General features: G+C 42.0%; 1 protein-coding gene across 3 annotated transcripts; it reads right to left on the reverse strand.

Annotated features, from left to right (window-relative positions):
• TMEM267 (transmembrane protein 267) lies at positions 1-27,823 on the reverse strand. Of its 3 annotated transcripts, XM_030193103.1 has the most exons (5): positions 27,759-27,823; positions 26,534-26,673; positions 14,161-14,327; positions 13,677-14,059; positions 1-2,956 (listed from the first exon to the last, which is right to left on the reverse strand). In XM_030193103.1, the coding sequence occupies exons 4-5, from the start codon at positions 13,998-14,000 to the stop codon at positions 2,621-2,623; spliced, it is 660 nt and encodes a 219-aa protein (XP_030048963.1). In that variant the 5' UTR covers positions 14,001-14,059; positions 14,161-14,327; positions 26,534-26,673; positions 27,759-27,823; the 3' UTR covers positions 1-2,620. The 3 variants fall into 3 exon arrangements, with proteins under 3 accessions (XP_030048963.1, XP_030048962.1, XP_030048961.1); XM_030193102.1 differs by lacking the exons at positions 26,534-26,673; positions 27,759-27,823 and adding an exon at positions 26,068-26,176 and having other exon boundaries at positions 14,224-14,327; XM_030193101.1 differs by lacking the exons at positions 26,534-26,673; positions 27,759-27,823 and adding an exon at positions 26,068-26,176.
• Between the last annotated feature and the right edge of the window lie 65 nt (positions 27,824-27,888).

The raw sequence follows: 27,888 nt of genomic DNA on the forward strand, positions 1-27,888 counted from the left end.
TTTTTTGGTGGGTTTTTTTTTTTTTTTGCAGTTCCCTATTTTGTATCAGGTAAGAAGCATGTTCTGCATCTGAAGTAAAGGAGTCTGCTGTCTATGTAGGAATGTGTAAGAGTCCAGTAGCATAATTAAGAGTCCAGTAGCATAATTAAATGAAATAACTACTTCTGAAAATACAGGTGGGGATGGAAGAGATTACATGCGAGGATGGAACGGATCTTAGCGGGGACAGGCAGGTATGGATTAGAGAGAGTCCAGTGGTGTGCACTGACAATTTTTGCATCTGTGTGGCACAAGATAAAAAGGCTGAAAATCACTGCCATAGCATATCTACCATGACATCAACAAGTCATTAACCTTAATTTAACATTCTTATTTTTAGAAAGGGGAGTTTAATTTTAAAAAGTGCCAGAGCAGAATATAACAGCTACTCAAAGACTACCAGACTTACGTTGAAGGACACAGCTTATCTTCATTACAAATAGCTATACCTGAATAAGGAACGTGTATGGTGTTCATGTATAACTCATTTTAGTTATTGCGTCTTGATGACCATTTCATTTCTCTAATAATGAAATTACTCGGTGAATAATCAGTTTGATTAAAGTTCTTGTTTAACAGGAAGAATTTTACATATCTTTTAAAAGGATAAATGTTTTGCTGAAGCAGAATGGAAGAGCGTTTGATATTATATTACAGCCTCATCAACCCAATCAGTCCAGAGTGCAATGCAAGAGGATTTAGGGACAAAAGCTAGAACTGTTGAAAATAGCCATTGTATAATGGATTCACACATTTGTGAAGAGTGCATTACATCATACTCTGTGGTAATACTGCACTAGTAATGCAAAGAGAATAAAAAGGTTGGCTAGAATAAACCGTGTTATTTGTGTGTTATTTTTTTTCATGTTTTGAAGTGGTCATAATCCACATTGGGTTATCTACTGCTGCTTTCTACCAATACATAGTATATCCTTTCCGAAAAAGGAGGTATTCTTGCAGGAACCTTTCCTATCATTAGCGCACAGATAGTGTCTTCAAATAATATTCGGAAAACTATAGGTGAAAAAATGGCTCCTAATGTTAAATCTGTAAAACCCGAGACTGCACAAAATACTGATTCAAACCATCCTAAATAGAGTGACTATCAAGCTCATTTTCAAAGCACTTAGCCTCCCAAAGTTCCATAGAAACCTATGGAACTTAGCCTCCCAAAGTGCTTTGAAAATATGCCTCTATGAGTCACAAGCTGAAGAGCTAGTGAAGGCCATCGGCTATGCAGAAATGACATGTCCCATGTTAAGGATTGGCCAATAATATACCCCTTGTGACTGTTAGCCTGACCAACAAGATGAGTATTGAACCTTATACACAGAACAAAAAGCACAAGTTTGGAATTCAGCAAAACATTTCAGATTTTTCCAAAGATTCAAAAAAAAAAAGCAACAACTGTTTGTTTAACTTTAGCAAATGATATGAAGAATAAAGATATTAAATTTAAAGACTATGAATGACTGATTCCTGAACAGGAAAAAAAACCTATAAAACTGAGGGGGCAGTAACAGGAATTTAGGGGTCCTTTTACTATGTAACAGTAAAAAGTGGCCTTACCGCATCCTTGCGCAGGTTTCTCCTATGTCCTAAGGCCACTTTTTACTGCAGCTGCAAAATGGTCGATTTTCATTTTTTGTATTTATGGCCATGTGCTAGATGTTGCCATTATCGTGCAGCCATTATTAAAAATAAGAAAAATACTGCCACATGTTTTGTAGGTGGTAAGGGCTGATGAGGTAATCCTGTACTAACCTGTTAGTATTCACTAATGCCGATGCCCAGTCTACCCCCTAACATGCCCTCTCCTAAAAAGAATGCAAATATTATTTAGCTGGTGGATTAGAATGTGCTAATTTGGCAGTTAGTACAGGGTGTCTTAGCACATCCCACGCTACACCTTCTTAAGCTGCGTTAGGCAGGTGTTTACATCCAACACAGCTTAGTAAAAGGACCACTTAGAGGTCCTTTTACCAAGCCATGCTAGAACGTGGCTGGGGTTGCAATTAATGCATAGGTTTGCTGCACGCTCTGGATACTTTCTAGCATGGCTGAAAAATGCTGTAAGTGTAATTGGTGTAATAGCCATTTGCTAATTTTATAATTGGCACATGGCCATTCCCAACTGAATCCTTACTGCCACCTATTTAGTTGGTGGTAAGGGCTCACGTGCTAATCCTGCAGTAATCGGGCAACGTGCAGCAATGGCCATGTGCTGCCCGATTACTGCAGGGCACACCTACTACCCTAGAAAATAATTTCTATTTTCTAGCACAGGGATTGGCGCATGCTGATCACAGCAATACTGCAGGACACCTCAGTGCCTCTCACAATGGTGCCATTTTGCAGCGCGCTACCCCTCCGGTAGCCCTATTGCCCATAAGACCTCCAAGTGCCTTATGAACTACATCACAATATTACACTTGTACAATTTGTGCAACAACACTGCAAAGAAACAAACCTAAATCTGCGTTGAAGTCAAAATAAGCTCTGTCAGCAATCTTTCACTAATAAGGAAAATGGGTACACTTGAAACATAGTGGACTCTATAGAGCACCACTAAATTGCCCCATCAAACATCAATATGAATTCCATGTTTAATAGACATCAGTTCTTGTGTGCCTGTTAAGTACATGCCAAATGAACACAGAAGAGGCAAGGATGATGTGATTGCTATATACAGCCAGTATGGCAAAGGAGCAGTGTGTCCGAAAGGGCAAATCCAAAGGCCATGCCTAATTCCATCTCGGACATGGTGAGAAGTCCAGGAAATAAAGACCATCCATGGAAGGAAGCACCAGGAGTCTTTTAGCCTGAAAATCTGCATAACACACTTCAAAATTAGAGTTGCAACAGGAATCAGGGTAGTACAGTGAAGAGGGGGTCGTCGGGGAAGATGCAGAGCAGCCTGGGAAACAGAGAAACACAGTCACTGTTCCTTCCTGCAAGTGTTCACAAAAAGGTACAAAAAATAAATCTTTTCCAATTTATCGTCCTTTACCTAATCAGCAGGGTAAAAACAACTTTATACATAGTAACGCTTTCATTCTATAAGGCCATCTGCATTCCATGGCAGGCATTACAAGAGAATATTCTCACAAAATAAAATAGTACGAGTATCATATATTCCAAACCATTTAATATTCAAGTAAAAGGAGCAAGATAAAAACTGCAATATAAAAAATTTACTTTTTTTTTTGTATGCACATGAATAAAATACATTTCATTTCTTGTATAACATCAAACAGCAAAAGCAACATAAAAATACAAAATGATCACTGATCTACAGTGAGGCCCAAGAGAACAGATACAAACTGATCCAAGAAGTCTGGAAACAAGGACAATACCTGAATTAAGGAAAACATGGGACATGCACAGAGGATCTCTAGCAATAGAAAATGACTGCAGTACTGAAAAGTTGGTTCAGATAGGCCATGTTCTTTTCTATGGGGTCCTTTTAACTAAGGTGCTCTGAAAAATGGCCTGCGGTAGTGTAGACATGTGTTTTGGGTGCGCGCAGAATCATTTTTAGTGCACCTGTAAAAAAATGCCTTTTTTTTTTTTTTTACATTTTTCCTAAAATGGACGTGCGGCAAAATGAAAATTGCCGCACGTCCATTTTGGGACTGAGACCTTACTGCCAGCCATTGGTCTAGTGGTAAGGTCTCATGCGGTAACTGGGCAGTAATGGTCTACACCCATAGAAAGCCAATTACCGCCCACACACACAGAAAACAAAAACATTTTCTGGCAAGTGTAGCGGACACGTGTCAAAAATGAAATTACCGCAAGGGTGATTCGGTAGCCGGGCAGTAACTGAAAATTAAGGCACGTGTAGGTACCTACGCAGCTTAGTAAAAAGGCCCCTTTGTAAGAAAACCACAGTCTGAAACATTGCAACCTGGAATCTTGTGATGATGGATACCATATAAGAACTACCCTAATAGAAACAGTATAGGAATACATCATTGCATCATTACAAATGTAGATCAACAATGACATAAGTTAGTTTGCTGCCATCCAATACCATCTTTTAATTTTATAGGTATTTGAAATGTTAAATTGATTCTCTCTCTTGATTGTTTGTGGTTTTGAAGTCATATAGGAGTCCTTTTACCAAGCTGTGGTAAAAAAAAAAGGGCCCAGCACTAGAGGCAGGGGCCAATTTTGCTGCGCGCTGTGGCCCTTTTTACTACAGTGAGTAAAAAAGGCTGAAAATAGACATGGCCATGCGGTAAGATTGCTCTTACCATGTGGCCGTGCTAGTAACATAGTAAATAACAGCAGATAAAGACCTGAATGGTCCATCCTGTCTGCCCAACAAGATAAACTCATTTCACATGGTATGTGATACTTTATATGTATACTCGAGTTTCATTTGTCCTTGCCATTCTCAGGGCACAGACCGTAGAAGTCTGCCTAGCATTGTTCTTGTACTAGAAGTTCTGAAGCTAACATCGAAGGCTCTTAAAATTTACACTCCAGCCCATCCATACCTATTCAGTTACAATCCGGGTGTAGACTGTAGAAGTCTGCTCAGACCTGGTTTTGCTTCCCAATTACCGACATTGCCACCCAATCTCGGCTAACATTCCGTAGATCCATTCCTTCTAAACAGGATTCCTTTGTGTTTATCCCATGCATGTTTGAATTCCATTACCGTTTTCATCTCCACCACCTCCCGCGGGATGGCATTCCACATATCTACTACCTTTTCTGTGAAAAAATATTTCCTGACATTGCACCTGAGTCTGCCCCCCTTCAACCTCAATTCATGAGCTACCACCATCCTGTCTCAGGACAAGGTTTGTGGATTAATACCTTTGAAATATTTGAATGTCTGTATCATGTCACTCCTGTTTCTCTTTTCCTCCAAAGTATACATGTTCAGGTCAGCAAGTCTCTCCTTGTACAGTCTGCAACGCAATTCCTATACCATTTTTGTAGCTTTTCTTTGCACCGCTTTCAGTCTTTTTGCACCTTTAGCAAGATACGGCCTCCAAAATTGAACACAAGTGGGGCCTCACCGATGACTTATACAGGGGCATCAAAACCTCCTTTCTTCTACTGGTTATATCCCTCTCTATGCAGCCTAGCATCCTTCTGGCCAAAGCCGTCGCCTTGTCACATTGTTTCTTCACCTTCATAATCTCTGACACCAACACCCCAAGGTGTCTCTCCCTGAGTCGAGCTTACTAATCTCTCCCCTCCTATTCAGTATCACACTTTTGGGTTTCTGCTAGGGGGGGAGCACTTACCGCCACCCACTGAGGTGGTGGTAAGGACTCCATGCTAACTCTGCAGTAACCGGGTGGTGCGTGGCACTGCTAGATTACCACCGGGTTAGTGCCACACTGAAACAATACAGCCCTATAGTGAGGGAAATGTTACACGCTGGGGAAGCAACTATTGCTGGTACCGTTGGTAGTTCCATATTAGCGTGTGGTAAGCCCAGTTGGCCTTACCTAAAATGGCGCCATAGTTAATTCATAGTTCCACTTTATTTGATATAGCACCTATAAAACTGCATTTTTATTTTTAGGATGTTTAAAGACTTTTCAGTAGTAGACTGTGCCTTCCTGAAGAAGCCTGTCTGATGAAATGTGGACCATTTTGGGGGCATTTGGTTTTCTGGATATCATTTATAAATCAAGTTCAAATGGATTATTGCATTAATAAAGATAAATAATATGCTTTTTTGATGCTTTTTGAAGGAATAATGCTGAATGGACTTTTCATGCAATAGACAACTACAAGCTCGGCAATTTCAAGAAATGTAATTTCATTCATCATGAGCATGTGTATGTATATAATCTACTACTTGCTGGCATGTGCTATACAAATTACACTGATATATTAAAAAAAAAGTATTATTTTTTTTACTTCTGTCCTCATTGTATTTTCGATTCTCTACCTATTTTTTGCCCCCCCCCCCCCCTTTTCTGAGACTATTAAATAGCAAAGTCAACATTTTGCTCCAGAAGAGTCCTAATATGGTCATATGTTGCATATAGAACGAGTAACTAGTAAAAGTACTTAAGATCATTTGAATACTATTTGGTAAGAATCTGACCAAAAAGGTCCATCGAGATCAACATCTTACCCGAGGCTAGTTTGGTTCATTTGGAAATAGCCAGTGACCCTGCTTGTTTGATATTTCTCACTGAGTTGATGTCATATGTAGTTTCACTATCTTTTAAGCTATATACCATTTCTTATATTACTTTGGATTTGTTAAATCTTCTAGACCCTTTCCTCCAGCACTTTCAATTTGCTGGATCGAAAATCACACTGCTTGAGAGCACTTGTAATCCAAAATTGTGTTTTTTTTAGACTAGACTGTTCTCACTGGACACTTTACAGAATACTCTATTAAAAAAAACTGTTACACAATTTTATTTGTGACCTCTCAAGTCACCAGAAACAAAACAACTTTTGTCATGTTTTCCCTGAGGGGTTCACATTTAACCACCTATATTCTAAACACAAAAAAAGAAAAAAAATGTATTCTGCCTTAAAAGGGCCATGCTAATCAAGAGTGCCATCTGCTGGCAGTACTGAAAAAAACACACTCTAGCAAATAAATATTAACTACCATAGATGAATGAACATAACAGATCATGCCATTTCAATTGCAAAAAGATAACCAGATCAAGCTTGCCAGGGAGTTACCAAGAAAAATTAATGAAAATGAAAGTCCTAAACTGTAAAGGGATCAGGGATGATCAACGGTAAAGTGTTTTGCTAACTCATGAAACCTCAGAAATCCCAGGTGCCATGTACACATATAAATCATATAATTTTAAGTAATTTTACAAAAAGTGCACTATTTAGCAACATGTAGGTTTTTTTAAAAGGAGGCGTAGTCTGAGTGTGGTTTGGACAGACTGTCAAAGTATACAAAAGCAGTACCCAACCTTGGTCCTCGAGGGCCACAATCCAATCAGGTTTTGGGGATTTCCCCAATGAGTACGCATGAGATCTCATGCGTATTCATAGTGGAAATCCTCAAGACCCAAACTAGTGAGGGCCAAGTTTGGACATCCCTGGTATACAACATGTGTTTATGACTTTGGAAAATTTCCCTATAGACATCTATATATGCTCAGAGTCATGCATAACTCCTAGCAATCTCTTGTTCAGACTGGAGGTTTGGAGGACAGCTTGTGAATGGGGGGGGGGGGGGGGGGGGACGACTATACTTATCTCTCTCACATTCAAAAACACTAGCCTCTGAAAAATGTTCATTAACCAGCCTCATGGACATGCAGGTTTACAAACTCTATTACCTAGACATGTAGGTGGTGCTACTTATACCTATAAACTCTCTACCAATAGTGATCTTAAATGTGTCAGCTATAAAAACAAGTTTCTGTTGTGCATGGTGCTAAATATACATGCTTCCTTTACAGTGCTATACATATTTTAAGAAGGCTCCTCATTCATCTAGCATTTTATAAATACCAGTGTAGCTTTAAATGCGCGGACCTAAGCATTCATGTTCTTACCTATGTGACCTATACAAATCTATCCTCTAAATCAGTATTTCTCAATTTTTTAAGTAGCAAGTTTAGCCAACGTTCAGAAATTTTTCATATGGTCCTCCAGCAAGAGGTATGAACCTAGTACTGTGCCAAATATTTTACTACAGTTTTGAAAGAAGACTTGGTAACAGAGAGAGCGGTTGAGAAAAAGGAAGGAAAGGACAATGAAAGAGGAGACAAGAGCGCCCCAATACATCGGCCATCCCTCACAAAAATGAACATTTGGCGGCCCCAAGATAACATCTTCCAAATTTCAATTCTCTCCCCCCCCCCCCCACCACTCCCCTTCACTCTGCACTGTTCCAAGCAGAGATTCACCCCTTTTCTCCCCTCGACCCCCCTCACTAGTAATATTCATCAATACTTTTTCTCCCCCGCACATCATTCCCAGTAGCTTCACTTCTCACCCTTAATCCTTCTGCCCCATCCCATCTGCTCACTTCCTCCTACTTTAACACTGTTTACTCATCAAGGCCGGCTCAAGGCATAGACCAGGTGAGGCACTGGCTCAGAGTACCAAAAATCAGCCTATCACCCTTCTCCTGGATAGCAGCAACGTCTCCATCCTCTGACCTGTTTCTGCAGCTACAACCCACATCTCCCCATTACTACTTCCAAGGCTGCCCCCCCCCCCTCGCATATAGCTTACATATTTTCAGTGGCACTGTACATGTACTGAAGTTACCAATATAAGCTATATGCATATTTACATATATGCTTTACCATTATCCAGCACCTATATGTGCAGAATATTTGTTTGGTTATACCTGGTTTTGTCACATCCAGATTTCTCAAATTACTAAAAAAAGCAAAAATTCTAAACTATCTAGTGCAATATTTAAAATGTTATATGAATTTAATGCACCTTTTCCCCAACTATTAAAGCAAAAATTAAATATTAAAAAATATACATTATACAGTGGGGGAAATAAGTATTTGATCCCTTGCTGATTTTGTAAGTTTGCCCACTGACAAAGACATGAGCAGCCCATAATTGAAGGGTAGGTTATTGGTAACAGTGAGAGATAGCACATCACAAATTAAATCCGGAAAATCACATTATGGAAAGTATATGAATTTATTTGCATTCTGCAGAGGGAAATAAGTATTTGATCCCTCTGGCAAACAAGACCTAATACTTGGTGGCAAAACCCTTGTTGGCAAGCACAGCGGTCAGACGTCTTCTGTAGTTGATGATGAGGTTTGCACACATGTCAGGAGGAATTTTGGTCCACTCCTCTTTGCAGATCATCTCTAAATCATTAAGAGTTCTGGGCTGTCGCTTGGCAACTCGCAGCTTCAGCTCCCTCCATAAGTTTTCAATGGGATTAAGGTCTGGTGACTGGCTAGGCCACTCCATGACCCTAATGTGCTTCTTCCTGAGCCACTCCTTTGTTGCCTTGGCTGTATGTTTTGGGTCATTGTCGTGCTGGAAGACCCAGCCACGACCCATTTTTAAGGCCCTGGCGGAGGGAAGGAGGTTGTCACTCAGAATTGTACGGTACATGGCCCCATCCATTCTCCCATTGATGCGGTGAAGTAGTCCTGTGCCCTTAGCAGAGAAACACCCCCAAAACATAACATTTCCACCTCCATGCTTGACAGTGGGGACGGTGTTCTTTGGGTCATAGGCAGCATTTCTCTTCCTCCAAACACGGCGAGTTGAGTTCATGCCAAAGAGCTCAATTTTTGTCTCATCTGACCACAGCACCTTCTCCCAATCACTCTCGGCATCATCCAGGTGTTCACTGGCAAACTTCAGACGGGCCGTCACATGTGCCTTCCGGAGCAGGGGGACCTTGCGGGCACTGCAGGATTGCAATCCGTTATGTCGTAATGTGTTACCAATGGTTTTCGTGGTGACAGTGGTCCCAGCTGCCTTGAGATCATTGACAAGTTCCCCCCTTGTAGTTGTAGGCTGATTTCTAACCTTCCTCATGATCAAGGATACCCCACGAGGTGAGATTTTGCGTGGAGCCCCAGATCTTTGTCGATTGACAGTCATTTTGTACTTCTTCCATTTTCTTACTATGGCACCAACAGTTGTCTCCTTCTCGCCCAGCGTCTTACTGATGGTTTTGTAGCCCATTCCAGCCTTGTGCAGGTGTATGATCTTGTCCCTGACATCCTTAGACAGCTCCTTGCTCTTGGCCATTTTGTAGAGGTTAGAGTCTGACTGATTCACTGAGTCTGTGGACAGGTGTCTTTCATACAGGTGACCATTGCCGACAGCTGTCTGTCATGCAGGTAACAAGTTGATTTGGAGCATCTACCTGGTCTGTAGGGGCCAGATCTCTTACTGGTTGGTGGGGGATCAAATACTTATTTCCCTCTGCAGAATGCAAATAAATTCATATACTTTCCACAATGTGATTTTCCGGATTTAATTTGTGATGTGCTATCTCTCACTGTTACCAATAACCTACCCTTCAATTATGGGCTGCTCATGTCTTTGTCAGTGGGCAAACTTACAAAATCAGCAAGGGATCAAATACTTATTTCCCCCACTGTATATGTGTGTAATGTGCTCAGTTCACCAGTGTGATCACTTATGTGTATATATAGTGAAAATTGGATTGGGAACCATCATCGCACATCAAGTGTTCCACAATGCCATGTATTAACCATAAGGCAAATCTTAGATTAAATATCGCTGCAACCAAAGCCCAGATTTCTTATGATATACCATAAACACATCTGATGACACAAAAATGGCTGTCCATACACTGTTTAACCAATTGAAAATAGCCTGGAGCTTATGTAGTCTGTGATGTAACCAAAAGTAGTTAAATTATTAATTCACTCATCTGTTATGATTGTCTTAATCTGAAGGATGCCAGGGTCTCTCAGTCACACTTGATACAGGAACCCAAATCATTAAACATCCAAACAAAAAATAGATATTGCATTCCTTTCTTCAATACAGATCTGGTTTTGCTAAGTGTTTCCTCAGAAGAAAGATTGCTAAAAAAAAAACATGTGATGCAATTCCAGATGAACTAAACTTCTTCAGAATGGAGAAGCCTAGTGGTTAGTACAGTGGACTCTGATCCTGGGGAACTGGGTTCAATTTGTAAAATAAATCAAATAATTCATCATATCCGTAACTGCCAGAAGAGACCGCCAATTCAAAATCCGGAAGTATAAATACACATGTGCACCTATGCGTCAGAATCAAACAATCCATTCCACCTCTTTATTTAAGCCCATCGGAACAGTATTCCATAGAAAAATGAACCAAATGTTCTTTTAAGAACAACCTTCTTGACACATTGTCTCTTCGTGGAGTTTGTATACATAAAAGAACAGCGAAACTTAAATCGCTCAACAGATAACTCTTACTCCAACTCTTACTCTGCCAGCAAGAAGTCAATGGAGATTCCTATTTGCATGTTTGTACTGAACTTAAATGTTCTGCTATATGAACCTGAATACTTCTTCTCATTTGACCTATATAAAATAGGTTACAAGGGCACTTAAATGATATACACCACCTGGGAACTGTTGCAGTCAGTATACTGTATACACTGGAAGGGTCGTTGGCTACAGGGAATAGGCATAGATGAGATTTCCCAAGCATAGTCACAATAAATGTAACTGCCACACTTGAAATGTGTTTTTAAAAAAGTTATCTGGAATGGATACAGGGAGTGAAGCTATGCTCTCCTGCAGACAGTCAAAACTCTTTCCCAGTTTTTGGTGGCAGAACTTCCTGGGACAAGAGAGCTGCCTGTCTAGTCTGGGAGGAGCAGGTGGGTGGAGGATACCTACACACTGAGAATAGTAGGATCTCTGTTGCCTAGAACTCCGATACCTCCTGGAAGAGGAGGATGAGTTGGAACTAGGCCTGGAAAGGGTCTTATGGGTATCGCCATGCTGCTTGAAAAGAGTAGTCTCTTCCTGCACATTATCGCCAAATAGATTCTCCCCAAGGATAGCATGTCAAACCTTAGGTCCGAGGTTCTCAGCCAAGCAAATTTGCAGGCACCAATACCCACAGCAGAAGCTCTTGATGTTGTAATATAACAACGTATGTATTTCCTTCCCTTTTGGTTACTAACTACCAAAGTACTTCAGCCTTCTCCCTAGGGAGTATATCAGCAAACTCCACTATGCTGCGCATAATACTCTACAAGTACATACCCATATACAGCTGATGGATGCTACGTGGGACAAAAGCTTAGCAGTTTGAAAAAGATTTCTCCCAGTAAAGTCCAATGTTTGAGCTTCTCTCTCAGGGGGCACCCAAGGAGTACATCTTAGAACTTTTAGCTCTTTTGAAAGTAGATTTGACCACCATGGAATGGCGAGGAAGCTACTGCTTTTTGAATCTGGGAGCCTTTTGAACGCTATACATAGAATTAACATTCTTCTTTATAGGAGAAACAGAGAGAAGTCCCCCACATTCTCATCTGTATCTCCTTCAGGATTCTGTGAATGGGCACAATTACAGCTTCTTTGGTAGATTGAGGAATTGGAGGAAATCTAATGCATCTGCCCTGGGTTTCTTCTCTGTATTTAGCTTAAATGGGATAGTATACACCACCTACCTGATGAACTTGAGTTCCTCAAGCAGAGATTCATGCCTCTTGTGTGGTGGAGAGGGATATGAATGGAGGCCAAGGGACCTCCTCCTCTGAGAAGACCTCTGGCTCTTCTTCAGAGTTCCAGGAGCACTCACAGTCAGACTCTTAAAAATACTCTAGGAGTTGTTTAAGTTTTTGCCTGTCAGGCACCAAGAATTCATGATGTTCACAACGCTTCCTCCCCCCCGAAGTACTAAAAACAAACATCAGTGCAGCCAAGATTGGCTTGGAGTCCTTTTGAGGCCTCTGTGTCAAGGTGTTGAACGAGTCTCAAGGGTCAACTGGATCATTCTAGGACTTGACACTGATGAAGCTGAAGCAGCAGTATTGCACTGAGGAAATAAGAACTCCATCCTTTCCTTATACTTCATGAGCTTCGTTTTGAAGGCTGCCATCGACAAAGCACAGCCATCACAGTAGGAGTAGCCAAGTCCTCCTTAATTACTTGAAACCAAGGTCTCAGGTCCATGGAAGCTGTTGCATCGTCTCCAATATCATGGATGGTGAGTGGGCCTTATGTCAAGTGAATGTGGATGACATCAGTGATCTCAGGGCTTTGGTGCTGTACATTGACAAGGGGAGATTGAGGCACCTCAACCTCTGCCAGATGACTAGCATCGTGCTCCTTTAGCACAGATGGTCGAGGATGAATCCTTCCTTCTCTTTGAGTGGGAATCTGACAATGACCTCTCCTGATTGCCTCATCAATGCTTTATGTTGAGGGTGATCACAACAATCTCAATATCTATGCATCCCCAGCATCCAAAGAAACTCCAGGACTATGGAGACTGATTCTTCTGATGAAATCAATGGACCAATCTCATGTGTAGCAAAAAGCTTTTAACACTGCTTTTCTCTTACACAAAGCTCTCTCTACGACATCTGGGAACAGGAAGTCAGGTCCTAAGAATTGCAAGCACCAACTATGAGTATCTGTTAACAGATATGGTCATATAGAACCAGGAACACCTTTTGTAGACACTGGTGGTCCAAGAAAATAGGCAGCGAAATCAAATGATTCAATGTTGTGGAAAAATAAGTACTTGGACGGGAGCTCAAGGCCCAGTAGGCCCGAATCAAGCTGTTGAGAAAAACACCCACCATATATGTGAGATTTATTTGTCCTGCTTGTCCTTTGAGAAAAGAGCATTCTGATACCCATTACTTCTCATTGGTGGGTCATCTGGGGCAAAGACTACATCATGATGTCTTCTATACCGATATAAGTAAGGAAAACAAAGAATCCATTCTTGGACATATTTTTATAGTAACTTTGCCAGTTAAAATACTAGACAAATTGAAAAGTACCTCTAAAAAAATTAACCGAGTCATTAAGATAGAAAAGAACTAAGAATTATATAATAACTGTTACTAAAGATGACATGAAACGTATCTGAAACACATAGCATATAAATTCAAGAAAGCATATGCATACTAAAAGTATCCCCAAGACGACAATATGTCAAATGCTGCTTTACTTCAGCCTAGTGTTGCTTACCTTAAGGGAGAAGGAACCTGCAAGATAGAAGTGGTCCACATCAATGACAGAAGAAAAGAAACCAGCCATCAAGACTTCCCACAAGTCATTTTTCTTTCTGAGCCCAATTACAATGGCCCAGGACCACATTCCCACCAGGCCATGCACAACATTGTCAGACAGCGCCCGCAGCCAGTCATTCTGCTGAATGAAAGAAAGCTGCAGAAATCTATCTACTAGGATACAGAAAACCCCCAGTCCTAAGCTGGAGAGGACTGAGCCTGTGCTGAAGGTCTCTAGGAGAGTATGGGCCTTTTCCTTTTCAGTAATCACAAGAGCTGCCATGTCATGACTGAGAAAATTCCATCTGGGAGAATGTTATTCATCCTATTTCAATCTTCTTTCTACAACAAATATAAATAATGTTACAAAAGAATGTACCAGTTATACTTTAGTTATGTACATAGAAATAGAACATGACTAGCAAATAAAACACACAGCCCACCTCATCTGCCCATTTATCTTTTCATACTGTAATACAGCACATCATACTCTTCTTGAACTTTACCCATAATTCCTCATGAACAGATGATACTCGGTAGTATCTCATTCTTTCTTGAATTCCAATATTAAGTTTCATCTTCTTCACGTCTACTGGATCCACATCCCTTCCTGCAAATAAATGATTATGTTAGTGCTACATCTCTCACCTTCTGACATATTACCACTTCAAAATCTTCCTGTAAATCACAGATGTTAACAAATGCAAAACAAACATAGTCCTTAGGATAGACGTCATAAAAGTCATCTATAGAAATTAAGAACAATGGTTCATCTAGCCCAGGGGGGTCTTTTACTAAAGATTAGCTCGAGTTATCTTTAGCCGGGCCTATTTTATTCCTGTGGGCCCTGCTGCAGATAACTCGAGCTAATCTTTAGTAAAAGATCCCCTCCCCCCCCACCCCCACCATCCTGCTTCCAGCAGTGGCCAATCCAGGCCACAAATAACTGGCAGAAACTCAATTAGTAGCTCCATTCCATGCTACTGTAAATATAGAAAAAAAGAAGCCTTTACCTTGCCCCCCTTTTCCCTGAGAGGGGGGCATCTTGCCGAGGACAGGGAGGTACAGAGGTCTCAGGGCAGCCCAGAAACAGCACTGACACCTTTTAGTTAAAATGTTTAAAATGCTCCAGCACTGTTATAAAACTAAGAATTCAGGTACCCATAGATGCTAGAGGTGTGTTTAAATGTTATGAGTTTGTAACTGTGGGGGGGATGTGCAGTGAAGTTTGTTACAAGGCTCCTGATTGGCTGTCTGAGGCCCCAGGGAAAGCTGGGAGCCTGAGGGGCATGTGAGGCAAGCCTGAGGGGCAGTGTGGAAGGTGGCCAATAGGAGCCAGGATCTGGTAAAAGGCATGAAGTTGGCTCAATGAGGTGGCAGGACGCAGCCTGACCCTTAGATTGGCAAGAATTTCAAGCCAATCCAGGGGACAGGAGGGGTGGAACAGCAGAAAAAGAGTAAGTACATAAGTACTGCCCCGCTGGGAAAAGACCAAAGGTCCATCAAGCCCAGCACTCTGTCTCCGACAGCAGCCAATCCAGGCCCCAAGAACCTGGCAAAAAACACAAATTTAATAATGATCAATGGACTTTTCCTTCAGGAATCTGTCCAGACCCCCTTTAAACTCAGCAAGGCAAGTGCGGAAGAGAGGGAGCAACACTGGGGCACATGTTCTGGAGATGCAAGGCAGTAGAGAAATTTTGGACAGACTTGCTAAATTATGTATCTCAAATATGGGGCTCAAAGTGGACATATGACACTACCCTGCTGTTCGGACACCCTAGACTAAGCACGCCTAAGCCGAAAAGGATACATGGAATTTGTGATAAAAGCAACCATCTCTGCCAAGCAAGTGATTTTGGCGGAGTGGATAACAAGGAAACCGCCCACCCAGCAGTCATGGAGAGTCAGAATGTTGTACCTAATGCGCCTGGAGTGTCAAGAACATTTCACCTTAGACTCGGTAGCGGGAAAGAAATTTCAACGGTGCTGGGCACCTTTATGGCAGACTCTTACACCGGAACTTGCAATATTACACTGCAGAAACAAAGCCCACACTAGACAAGCAACGATCCAGCGCTGCAACTGCAAAAATGAAACCGAAAACATTCAAACACTGCTGTTCGTGGGAGAGGGCACATACAAAGAACCTAGAGAACCGGCAACTGGATTATGAAAAGATAAGTGATTTAAAAGAATATGTACCATTACATAGGAATATCATTATGCATGCTGAGAAAATGTACCATAAAACAAGGTTAAACTTACAGAAAGCTGAATATATGATTGAACTGAAAACAATGCCGTACACCATATATTTACAGAACGCGAACACAGTCTCGCAGCCCTAGCTAAAATGAAAAACCCCAGCTTCTCACAGTAAAGCTAATCAGTAGTTTACTATCTAACTTGCATCCTGAAAAGTTACGGGCAAGCAGTTCTACAGGAAATAAGTGCATATTAATCATGCCGTTCAGAAACAATGGCATAAACTATGTCCCGGAGCCAAAAATACCTCATTAATAAGGGCTAAGTTATATTATCATGAAATTACATTGCAAACAGTCACTTCCATTACCCCTTCAAGGCAAAACAAATGCTGCATATATGTGTCCTAATTCAAAAACGGACTCACACAATTACAGTTCCCAATATTACATTGCAAAGTATCAATTCTAAGTATAATAACAATAATCTATAGAAGGTCATACATTTAAATGCTACTACTTTTGATACATCCCAATGATTACCCCTTAAACTGAATATACAAGAGTAGCAGCAAGGAGGGACAATTTTGGAGGGAGGGAAAAAAAAAATAAATAAAAAATAAAGAGGTGCAAGAGTCGGTAGAGCATCAGAGAGGAGGGCAGGGAGGTGTATCCAAAGTATGGAGCGTAGTCGGGTTTTCCACATTTGGGAATACTGCGTAAGTGAGGTCATTTAGCGCTCGCAAGTCCTGTACTATGCGGAAGGCGCCAGGTTCCTTCTTAGGAACTGGGAATAATGGAGTGTTATATGGAGAATTACACTTCTCAATAATACCATGCTGTAATAAGGAATCAATTTGTTCCTGAGCTCCAGTGATAACTTCAGGTTTCAGTGGGTACTGGGCAATTTTAGGGCCTTTGCAACCAGGTAACAGCTGGATACGGTGGGGAGGGCCTGTAGCTTCACCATAGGGTTTGTCAGGTGTGGCCCAAAGGAAACCCGGTAGGTCATTCAGAGCAACCTCTATTTGTTTCTCAACCATAGAGGCGACAGCCATCATGAGTGAAGTGCGTTCAGTAGGGGAAGAATCAAAATGAATGTCAAAGTGAAATAATGTCAACAGATCTCTTCCTAGCAAATTAACAGGGCATAGCGGAGCATACAAAAAGGGGGCCGAAAGTTGAAGATCGGCATATTTAATGGGCAGGGGTTCAAGCAGTGGTGTGTCCGTTGGGACACCATCAAATCCTGTGGTGGTAATATTGTCAGGAGATACTTTGAGAAGTTTCTGCAGTTTGTGCGGAACGTGGGCCAGCACAGAGCGAGAAGCGCCTGTGTCAATTAAAAAGGGGACGGGAACATCACAGATAAGCAGGGTGACCATGGGATCATCCAGTCCTGCTGTAGTGTGGACTACGCCTAGTCACTGTGGGCGGCGTTGGTCTGGGTTCCACAAAGGGAATGACTGCCGTTCTGGAGGGTTTTGGCGGAACTGTTTTATAATTCTATGAGGCGGTGGCTGGGGACACTGTGCCGCATAATGACCAAATTGTTGGCAGCGATAACACTGGACATCTGGAAAGCGATCAGGACTAGGCTGGGAACGGTAGTCTCTGGGTCGTCTATTGGAATCAGACGGGCCCCTTGGGGGGCCTCTTTGAGGTTGAGAGCAGCGACCACGTTCTTCAGGGTAATCAATTCTACGGTCAGGGCGGTAGGGCCGCGGGCCCTGATTACGGGTGTTATTGGCGTACCGTTGGTCAGCGTACATGACGATAACCGGGGGAGAGGTCTCAGGGGTATTGGGATCAGTGTCAGAGCTCTTAGTGGCTCTTTTCTCTTTGAGATCTTCAGTCTGTAGCACTTCTAAATTAGTGCGTACTGTCTTACGATGTTGAGCTTCATCTTGTTTGCTTTTAATAAGTCTTCTACAATGATGAAGAATTTGGGTGGTCATGTGTGAGACATGACCTTTTTCCAGGTCCGGGTAGGTAGTTGTTTGAGCGGCGGCATCTATTCCGCTGTTAGATGGACAGTGGGTGATGACCGGAACCGGCGGGTTCGGGACACAAGGATATTGTTCAATAATGGGGGGGGTATCTCGATCTCATAACCACCAATAGTACGATAGACATGTGGTGGCTGTGGGGTAACTATCTGGGTCTGGGTAGTTGCTTGCATCGTTGGAGCAGTTGTGACAGTGGGCGACTGAGCGATAGTCTGAGCCACTGGTATTGTTGAATTTTAGTCAAGAGCCATAAGTAACCCCCACTTTGACAAAAATTCTGGTAGCGTGTTTAAATCGAACGCTCGAGGTCACCAATGCTGAGAATTGGGGGGTCCCGAGGCCCCCCCCAAGAAGGCTAGAGTGACCTTAATCTGACTCCATCTCCAAATAGCATTAGTACTGGGGTAATCAGGGAATTGTGAAATTCTAGGAGAAATTGCCACTGAGAGAGACGTTAGATCTAAGGGACCCGCATTAGTCCGCCTCTCAGCACTGGCAAGGAATAGATACCAGCCTTATGACAAACTGGATTTAGGCTACAGGTTATACAATGCAGCGAATGATAGCCTGATGTAGCAAAAGCATTTATACTTACAGCCTTTCATCATTAAGTGAAGCCCACAAATCATTATTTGGAATGAGGAGTTTATTTGCTAAGGTTTAAGTCAAATGAGTGATTGACAACAGGCACGTACAATCAATTAATTATAGGAATATGATAAGCTGCAAACAGGTGTTAATTATTTGCTAATCTTTTATAATCTTTTACCAATTAGAGGTTTTACAAGGGAAAGCAATTAGGTAATTTGTTAATTCTGCTGGACACATTGGTTTCCCTTGGAGAGAGAGTGCCAACCCTTTTCTCTCTAGCTTAAACCAGGAAAAACCCTGATTTTTATAGGTGCCCTCAGGATATGGGTAATATGACAGTAGATATACCTGATTGGATCTATGCTAATGTCATGGTTGTCACTGATTGGCTCATGCTAATGAGTAGCTTCTATCTTGCTAACATGGTTTTATCTTTAGCTCGCTTCTTAAGCAAGACCCTGCTCACAGGAAAGTCTCCCTCCTCTCTTGGACAGCTAGTTCCCTCTTTTCTCTGCACCTGGCATGACTCACTCATTGCTCAACTTGTTTTTCTAACTTACATTAGAGAAAATTCCACTTTGTAACAGATACGGGCTTCCATTTTGTGTTGAAATCCTCCATTTTGTTTCCATATCTATTAACTTTTCCTAATTTAGCTTATTTAGGCCTCAATGTGGGCTACAAACTAGGCCATACTTTTCCAGTAAGCTCCCAGTTATGTCAGCCATCAGATTTCTGACTCGGCCAAGGTCTGTAATAGCCTGAGCTCTATGACTGGGCCCGCCACCATTCCAGTGGGGGGTCTCTGGCTGTACCATAATTATACAATCTCTAGAGATTACCTTGACTATATTTAAGCGAGAGAAGTGATGCTTAGATTCTTATGCCTTAGATTTGAGAGATAAGGGGGGGAAGGGTTAAGACGGATAAGTTGGGGGCAGGGGGAAAAGAATAAATGTTGTAACCAGATAAGAGATAACTCGGCAAAAGGCATAATTTCGTAGTTGAATATATCTGTACATGTTTGAACTGTTGGTCAGTCACTGTTTATTATGTTACTGTGGTTGGTTACAATAAACAAGATTGAAACAAACTCAGCAAGGCAGCTGCCGTCACTACCTTCTCTGGCAATGAGTTCCATAGTCTAACTACGCGCCGAGTAAAGAAAAACTTTCTCCGGTTTGTTTTAAACCTACCACATTCTAATTTCATCTTGTGTGAGGAACAGGGGTGATATGATACAGACGTTCAAATATTTGAAAGGTATTAATCCGCAAACAAACCTTTTCCAGAGATGGGAAGGCGGTAGAACGAGAGGGCATGAAATGAGATTGAAGGGGGGCAAACTCAAGAAGAATGTCAGGAAGTATTTTTTCACGGAGAGGGTGGTGGATGCTTGGAATGCCCTCCCACGGGAGGTGGTGGAGATGAAAACAGTAACAGAATTCAAACATGCGTGGGATAAACATAAAGGAATCCTGTGCAGAAGGAAGGGATCCTCAGGAGCTTAGCCTAGAATGGGTGGCATAGCTGGTGGTTGGGAGGCGGGGCTATTGCTGGGCAGACTTATACGGTCTGTGCCAGAGCCGGTGGTGGGAGGCAGGGATAGTGCTGGGCAGACTTATACGGTCTGTGCCAGAGCTGGTGGTGGGAGGCGGGACTGGTAGTTGGGAGGCGAGGATAGTGCTGGGCAGACTTATACAGTCTGTCCCAGAGCTGGTGGTGGGAGGCGGGGTTGGGGGGCGGGGATAGGGCTGGCCAGACTTATACGGTCTGTGCCCTGAAGAGGACAGTACAAATAAAAAAGTAGCACATATGAATTTATCTTCTTGGGCAGACTGGATGGACCGTGCAGGTCTTTTTCTGCCGTCATCTACTATGTTACTATGTGTCCCCTGGTTCTATTAATGTTAGAAAGTGTAAACAAACACTTCACATCTGTCTGCTCTACCCCACTCATTATTTTGTAGACCTCTATCATATCACCCCCTCAGCTGCCTTTTCTCCAGGCTAAAGAGTCCTATCCGTCTTAACCTCTCCTCATAGGGTAGTTGTCCGATCCCTTTTATCATTTTTGTCGCCCTTCTCTGCATCTTCTCCAATTCCTTTATATCTTTTTTGAGATGAAGCGACCAGAACTGAACACAATACTCCAGGTGCGGTCGCACCATGGAGTGATATAATGTCATTATATAACATCATGCTTGTTTTCCATCCCTTTTCTAATAATATTCAACATTCTGTTCGCCTTCTTAGCCGCCGCAGCACATCGAGCTGAAGATTTCAACGTCCTATCCACGATGACTCCCAGATCCCTTTCTTGGTCCGTAACTCCTAAAGCGGAACCTTACATGACATAGCTGTAATTAGGGTTCCTCCTTCCCACATGCATCACTTTGCATTTGTCAACTTAATGGTGGCATTGCAAAACAAAAACATATCAGTGTTGTAGCGCACAATTTTCTCTTTCAGATGATACTGTTCAAAAGCTGATTCAGGCAGACTTTTTTAATAATTGGCTTTGAACTTTGGTACATTTTACCATTTGCGCTGACAGTGCCAATTTTGAAGAGATCCTGCAGGGCAGTTATAGATGCTGGTTAGTTGCAAATCTGGCAGTATTATGTCCAGCATAAGCATAATGCTTGTTCAAAATTTCAAGTCCGTATCTTTGTTTGCATGGAAGTTGTTGCGGTCTGAATATTGGTCCAAATATGTTCCAATGAGTCGCGACCAATTTTGATGCACACTTTGAGTCAACTTGTTTGACTGGATTTTTAAATCCATAATGTTAAAATGTATTTCATCGGAATTAGCATCAAAAACTGTACAGGATTTGAATTTTTTTAGCCATTCTTATATGTTTGGATTTTATTAGACCCCAAAAATGGCATTTTGGTAAATGTCGCGCACTCATGAACTGACAACCTTTCAGAAAAGGGGGTCTAGATCTGCAACTATTGCAGTTAGAGACCTCAAAGTTTGGGAAACTTCATTTAACACCTGACTCGCGCAACAGATAAAATTTGAACAAAATTGGAGAACATAATGGTGGGAACGTTTTTTAATTTTATACCACTTGGCATGGAATGACCCATGAGGAAAGACAGATCTCAGTATGGGTACTTTGGAAGAAAGGCAGGAGAGGGAAGATATGATAGAGACATATAAATAAATGCACAGGAGACAAGTCACAAAGTTATTCCAAGTTGCTAAATCGCAAAAGGAATGTGAAAAATTGCAAGAGGACCTTACGAGACTGGGAATCCAAATGGCAGATGATGTTTAATGTGATCAAGTACAAAGTGATGAATGAGGGAAAGAGGGACCAAACTATAGCTATGTGATGCAAGGTTTCACATTAGGAATCATCTCCCAGGAAAAGGATCTAGGTGTCACCGTTGATATGTTGAAACCTTCTGCTCAGTGTGCAGCAGCAGCTAAGAAAGCAAAATAGAATGTTAGGAATTATTAGGAATGGAAAACAAAAAAGAATTGGTAAATATAATTTTAGATCCAGGACAAAGATATCAATATAAGTATAAAATGATAAATTTACCATATATTATAACAGGCCCATTCTCAAGTGCCACTGCATCCTGCTCTCTTCCCAACACAAGTGCTCCTGTCAAAGGGAGAGCACAACATGGCAGTACTTTGACTGCAGGCCTGTGTTTAAAGGCCCCACATTTGTTTGCGACTTTAGCTTGGAAAGAGGTAGAGCAACAATGGCAGGGGAATATCAGGGAAGCCCTAGGAGGAAAATACTGCACACAAGACAGAGAAGTGAAGATGTCTCTGCAATAGGTAGCAAGCTACTTCAACCCTATGTGATACAAGGTACATCAGGAAAGCTTTAACATAACAGGCAGGTTTTTAAGTTAACATATCTACAAGAAATATGCACGAGTTGAATATTGGGGAATCAGTCCACATGAAACCATTGGCAGGAATTCATATGAACAGCTAGCAGTTGGGTTCCTGTATGGAAAAGGTTGCACTACATCTGGTGAACACTGAAGGATTTATCTTCACAGTTGTGTGGGCCTGCAAGTGGCTGAGCAGCAATGTGGTCAGTATCCTCCTTCTCATCCCTACCCTCTTCCAGGTGGCCAGAAATCCACCTTCCCTAATATTTTATTGTATGTTCCATTGCTATTCCACTATCAATCGGTGTACCTCAGGGCTCTATCTTGTGACCTCTTCTCTCTATATACTTGCTCCCTTGGTGATTTTATATTCTCTCATGGTTTTCAGAACAATCTTTACACTGATGACTTCCAGGCAAAGTCTCAGCCTGCATGTCTGACACTGTTGCCTGGATGTCCCACCGCCATCAAACTGAACATGGCCAGAACTGAACTTATCTTCTCCCACTAAACCCAGCTCTCCTCTTCCCCATTCTCTGTTTGTATAGATAATACAGATATCCTTCCTTTCTCCTCAGCTAGTAACCTTGGGCTAATCTTTGACTCATCTTTCTCTGCACATATCCAACAGACTGCTAAAACCTGTCATCATTTTGTGTGTATATACCAGGGGCATAGCCAGATGGCCAATTCTGGGTGGGCCTGAGCCCTCCGGTTTGCTCCTCTCTCCACCTCTCCCTGCCCACAAACCCCAAATATTAAATACTTGAGCTGGCGGGGATCCCCAAACACTGCCAGCTGAAGATTTCCTCCTCCTCTTGAACCCAGAACTCTTCCAAATGGCAGCACTTGCCTCAAACTAATACTCTTGCCAGCAGGTCGTGCATATTCAGTGCTTTTGCATGCGCAAAAACTGAGCATGTGCAGAAGGGTCGGTCTCAGCGTCAGCTCAAGACAAATACTGCTGGATGACATTTGGAAGCGCACTGGCTGTCCAAGGAGAGAAAATCTTCAGCTGGCAAGGTTGTGGATCCCCACTAGGCACAGAATGAGTGTCACCCAGGCCCACCTATGGCTACACCACTGGTCTATACCACCACCAAAATTCATCCCTTCCTTTCTGAACACACTATCAAAACTCTTATCCACGCTCTCATCACCACCCACTTAGACTACTACTCCTCACAGGTTTCCCACTGAACCATCTCTCCCCTTCAGAATGTTCAAAATTCTGCTCCATGACTTATCTTCTCCCAATGGTAGAAAACAAAAATACATTTTAAAAAATCCTACTCCTCACAGGTTTCCCACTGAACCATCTCTCCCCTTCAGAATGTTCAAAATTCTGCTCCATGACTTATCTTCTCCCAATGGTAGAAAACAAAAATACATTTTAAAAAATCCTTAAATGGCTGCAGGTGGTGGATGTGTGAGCAACACTTAGATGGCTACCCAGGATGTGAAGAACTAAGGCCGGTGCCAAGCATACTTTGTAGGTCTGTGTCTGTATATGGCAATCCAGTTTAGGATAGGCTAGAAAGGGCTTCAATGGCAACGTCAGTAGCTGGAATCGAGGAAAGTGTTGGGCAGACTTTTACAGTCTGGGTCCCGCAAATACAAGATGGATTTGGATAGGCTGGAGTGAGCTTTGATTGCAACTCCAGTAGGTGGAACATAAGGACAGAGACAGGCAGACTTCTACGGTCTATGTCCCAGAAATGCCACAGAAAGACTCACATTCATTCATGTTGTTTTAATCATTCCCATAATAAACCTAATTTCTTATTTCTCTGTCGGATAGATTATAAGCTCTGTCAATGGACTGTGTCTTACATGTTTGTGTACAGTGCTCTATTAACGTTACCATAGTTGCACAAAAAAAGAAAAAGAACACAAAAAATAAAAATAGTTGCTACCTTTGCTAAAGGAATAATGTGTAAATGGTTTTAGTTAAGGAACACACAAACAGTTACTGCTTTACAGTACAACAGTAGACAATAGACTTTTCGAAAACTTCCAGATTTGAAGTTGACCAAGTCTAAGCCCAAGCATACTTAATTGTGAACTGGTAGCGCTATAAAATTATTTGTAGTAGTAGTTATCAGAAGAGCAGCTCATCACCTCAACAAATTTGACTGGTTACTGAGATACGTGTGAAAGTCTTTGCATGGCATATGCTTAAAATTGTGCTGTACAAACAAAATTCCTTTGGTTCAACCTGCAAAAAGATCACCAATGTCTTTCTCTCTTTAGCACCCTCATGTGCCACAGATTTCTCTCATGTGGGTAGGTGTATAGGTCATAGGCAGGGGCAAGGAGCCAGCATCAGTCGCATACCGAGGTTGGGGTCAGGGCGTTGTGCCCCGGGTGCACACTGCAAGGGGATGTAGGAAGCAGCCATGCAGCTGTCAGATATGCCGGTTTCCTGCTCCCTCTAACGTTACTTCCTGTTGCAGGGAGGGAACTGGTGAAGCCAACAGCTGCGTGACTGATCCTTGCACCCCCTGGCACATAAAAAAAAAAAAAAAAGAGGACATTTTTCTAAAACTTAAACACACCTGGAGGACATATCTGAAGAAGTCCAAAAGAGGACATATGGTATCCTTGTTATGCCTCACCAATTTGCTTCATTTCTTTGAAGGCATGAATAAACATATGGGTAAAGGTGAGCCGGTTGATGGAGCATATCTAGATTTTCAGAAAAACACTCTTGAGAAAATCAAAAACTCATGGAATAGGAGACAGTGTCCTTCTGTGGATTGGGAATTGGTTATTGACAGAAAGAGTAGGGTTAAATGGCCATTTTTCACAATGGGGAAGGATGGATAATGGAGTGTTGCAGGGATCTGTACTGGGGCCGCTACTATTTAACATATTTATAAGTGATCTGGAAATCAGAACGACGAGCAAGGTTATAAAATTTGCATATGACATAAAACTATTCAAATTTGTCAGAACACATGCAGATTGTGAAAAATTGCAGGAAGATCTTAGAAAGCTGGAAGACTGGGCATCCAAACAATGTGGACAAATGCAAAGTGACGTACATTGGGAAGAATAATTCAAATCATTGTTACTTGATGCTGGGGTATCTAGGTATCACCATAGACAATATGCTGAAAATTTCTGCCCAGTGTGCAGCAGTGGCCAAAAATGCAAGCAGGACACTAAGACTTATTAGGAAAGTAAGACCAAGAATATTATAATGTGTATGTATTGCTCCATGGTGCAACCTCACCTTGAATATTGCATTCACTTCTAGTGGAATTAGAAATGGTTCAAAGGACAGCACCCAAAATTATAAAGGAGATATATAACTCCTCACAATATGAGGCCTCTTCGTCTTGGAAAACAGACGGCAAAAAAGGGTGGGGGGTATTATTGAGGTCTACAAAATCCTGAGCACAGTAGGAAGACTTAAAGTAAATTGATTTTTCACGCTTTCAAAAAATATATACACCAGGGGTCATTCAATTAAATTACATGGCCATACTTTTAAAACAATGCAAAGATACCGAGTCACACGCCGAGCACCTCTCCTCACACACGCATTCGGAGATCGGCGTCCCCTGCGCATGATCTGCCATCTCTACATCTATCTTCCACTCTCCTCCTTATCCGCAATATGGCACCTCTCATTCAACCCCAACTCCCCCCAAAAATCAAGCTCCTACCTGAGGTCGCCAACTAACATCCCCCAGTTTTCCTTCTCCGGTGCCCCGTCCCGTATGACACATCAGAATCACTACACACATCGCACAACCTTTCTCTTCTCTCTCTACATCCTTGTCGGAAACAGGAAGTTGCGTCAAAAGAGAACGCGGCATGTCCAAAAATAATAAATCTCCTTGTTGGTATAAGGTTCGCTGTATCAGCCTTGGCAGAAAAAGCGAGTGCGGCTACGCTGACTATATCACAGGCATTACAATCACATCAGCACGCCGTATTGTTGAATTTCAAGCGCCGGTTTTCTACGAGTCATATATTCTCAAATATTGCACAATAAGATACTCCGACTACACCCACAATTTCTTCCTAAGGTGGTGTCTCCGTAATACTTCCAGTATTCTGTCCACCTGCTCTTACTGATGCTAACCAGCGTTGATTTAATCATACTTTAGATTGTGCGCGAGCACTTACCAGTTTATTTAACTCGCACAACATGCCCTGGCCGCCCATCTCAGTTCTTTCTTTCGCTACAGGTGCTTTCAACCACTCACATTGCCGCAACGGATAGCGGCTTGTATATTTTTCTACTATGTCAAACTGCAGATTATGACCTGTATAATTATAGTACAGCAAGAGACCCTCACTGGATCCACCGGAAGGGTGGGAAGGCCAGATTTTAGGACGCAGGCTGTAAAAATACCAGCTAGGTTTAAAAATCTATGACTGGCTGCGCAAGGACTTGCTTTTCCTGTAAGCTAATATGTGTCCCCGCTTGGGATCCATCCACTGGAATAATGATGGGTCAATTTACATACCTTTAACAGCTAAAATAACTGAAAAAGTACTGACTAGGCCAAATATCTGTAAAAAGCAGGTCTGAACCATGAGTTCTGACACAAACTGGTACAACTGTCACTTTAAATCAGATGAACAAAATGGAGTCTATTAGTTTTGTATAGAAGGCTACAAAGGTTATACAGAGTTCTTAAGATGGTGTGAAAAGTATGTGAAAACTATTGCAACAGGGAACAGGTGTCTCAGAAATGAGATGTGAAAAAAAGAACTTGTTCCCAAAACATACTGATAAGCCCGCGTGGGAACGTATCATCTCAGAAATTGAGAGCTAGGTTTCCCACCATTGACTTCTATGGAGAGTTTGTGTATAAAAGAGGGGACAATTTGCCATAGCTTTGGTATCCGCCCCAACGCTTATCTCAGACGGCGAAGCTCTGTCCGGTTGTACCCAGAATCTATCTGCTGAATGTACCTGATTAAAGTCTGATGCCTGTACTTGTACCAACTTGAAGACTTGTCTTTGGGTAAGAAATAAAATGTATCTATCTATTTAAACCTATCTCTGTCTTTATTCTATCTTCTCTTTACCTTACATTTAGCTTACAAGGCAGATCACATACACTAAGTTTCTGGAGAAACTTAGACAGATTTTTAATAAGCATTATCTGGGAACATAAATGGCCCAGAGTATACCTAGATCCAGGAAGACAGAAAGCAGTAGTTATGGGAATTAGATTTAGATTACAGCCCCTAATGCAAACCCAGAGCAGACCTCCTTGTGATTGGGTGACAATGAAGGTGGGAGAAATCAGACAGAGCCTGTTATGTGAAATAGGTATCTTTAGTCCCCCGTGTGATCTGGAGTCAGAAAGAGGTCCAAGAGGGGGAAATTAAAACAGACCACAGGCACACTGACACTTGCATCCACGTGCCAGGAGGCCAGCCCAGCAGCATCAAAGGTCACCTGGTTACTGGCGCAAGCGTATGGCGATCTCCACGTACCGCCAGATCTCTGTCTCTTGTGGAGGTTG

The sequence above is a fragment of the Microcaecilia unicolor genome, chromosome 2, assembly GCF_901765095.1.
Source record: "Microcaecilia unicolor chromosome 2, aMicUni1.1, whole genome shotgun sequence".
NCBI lineage: Eukaryota > Metazoa > Chordata > Amphibia > Gymnophiona > Siphonopidae > Microcaecilia > Microcaecilia unicolor.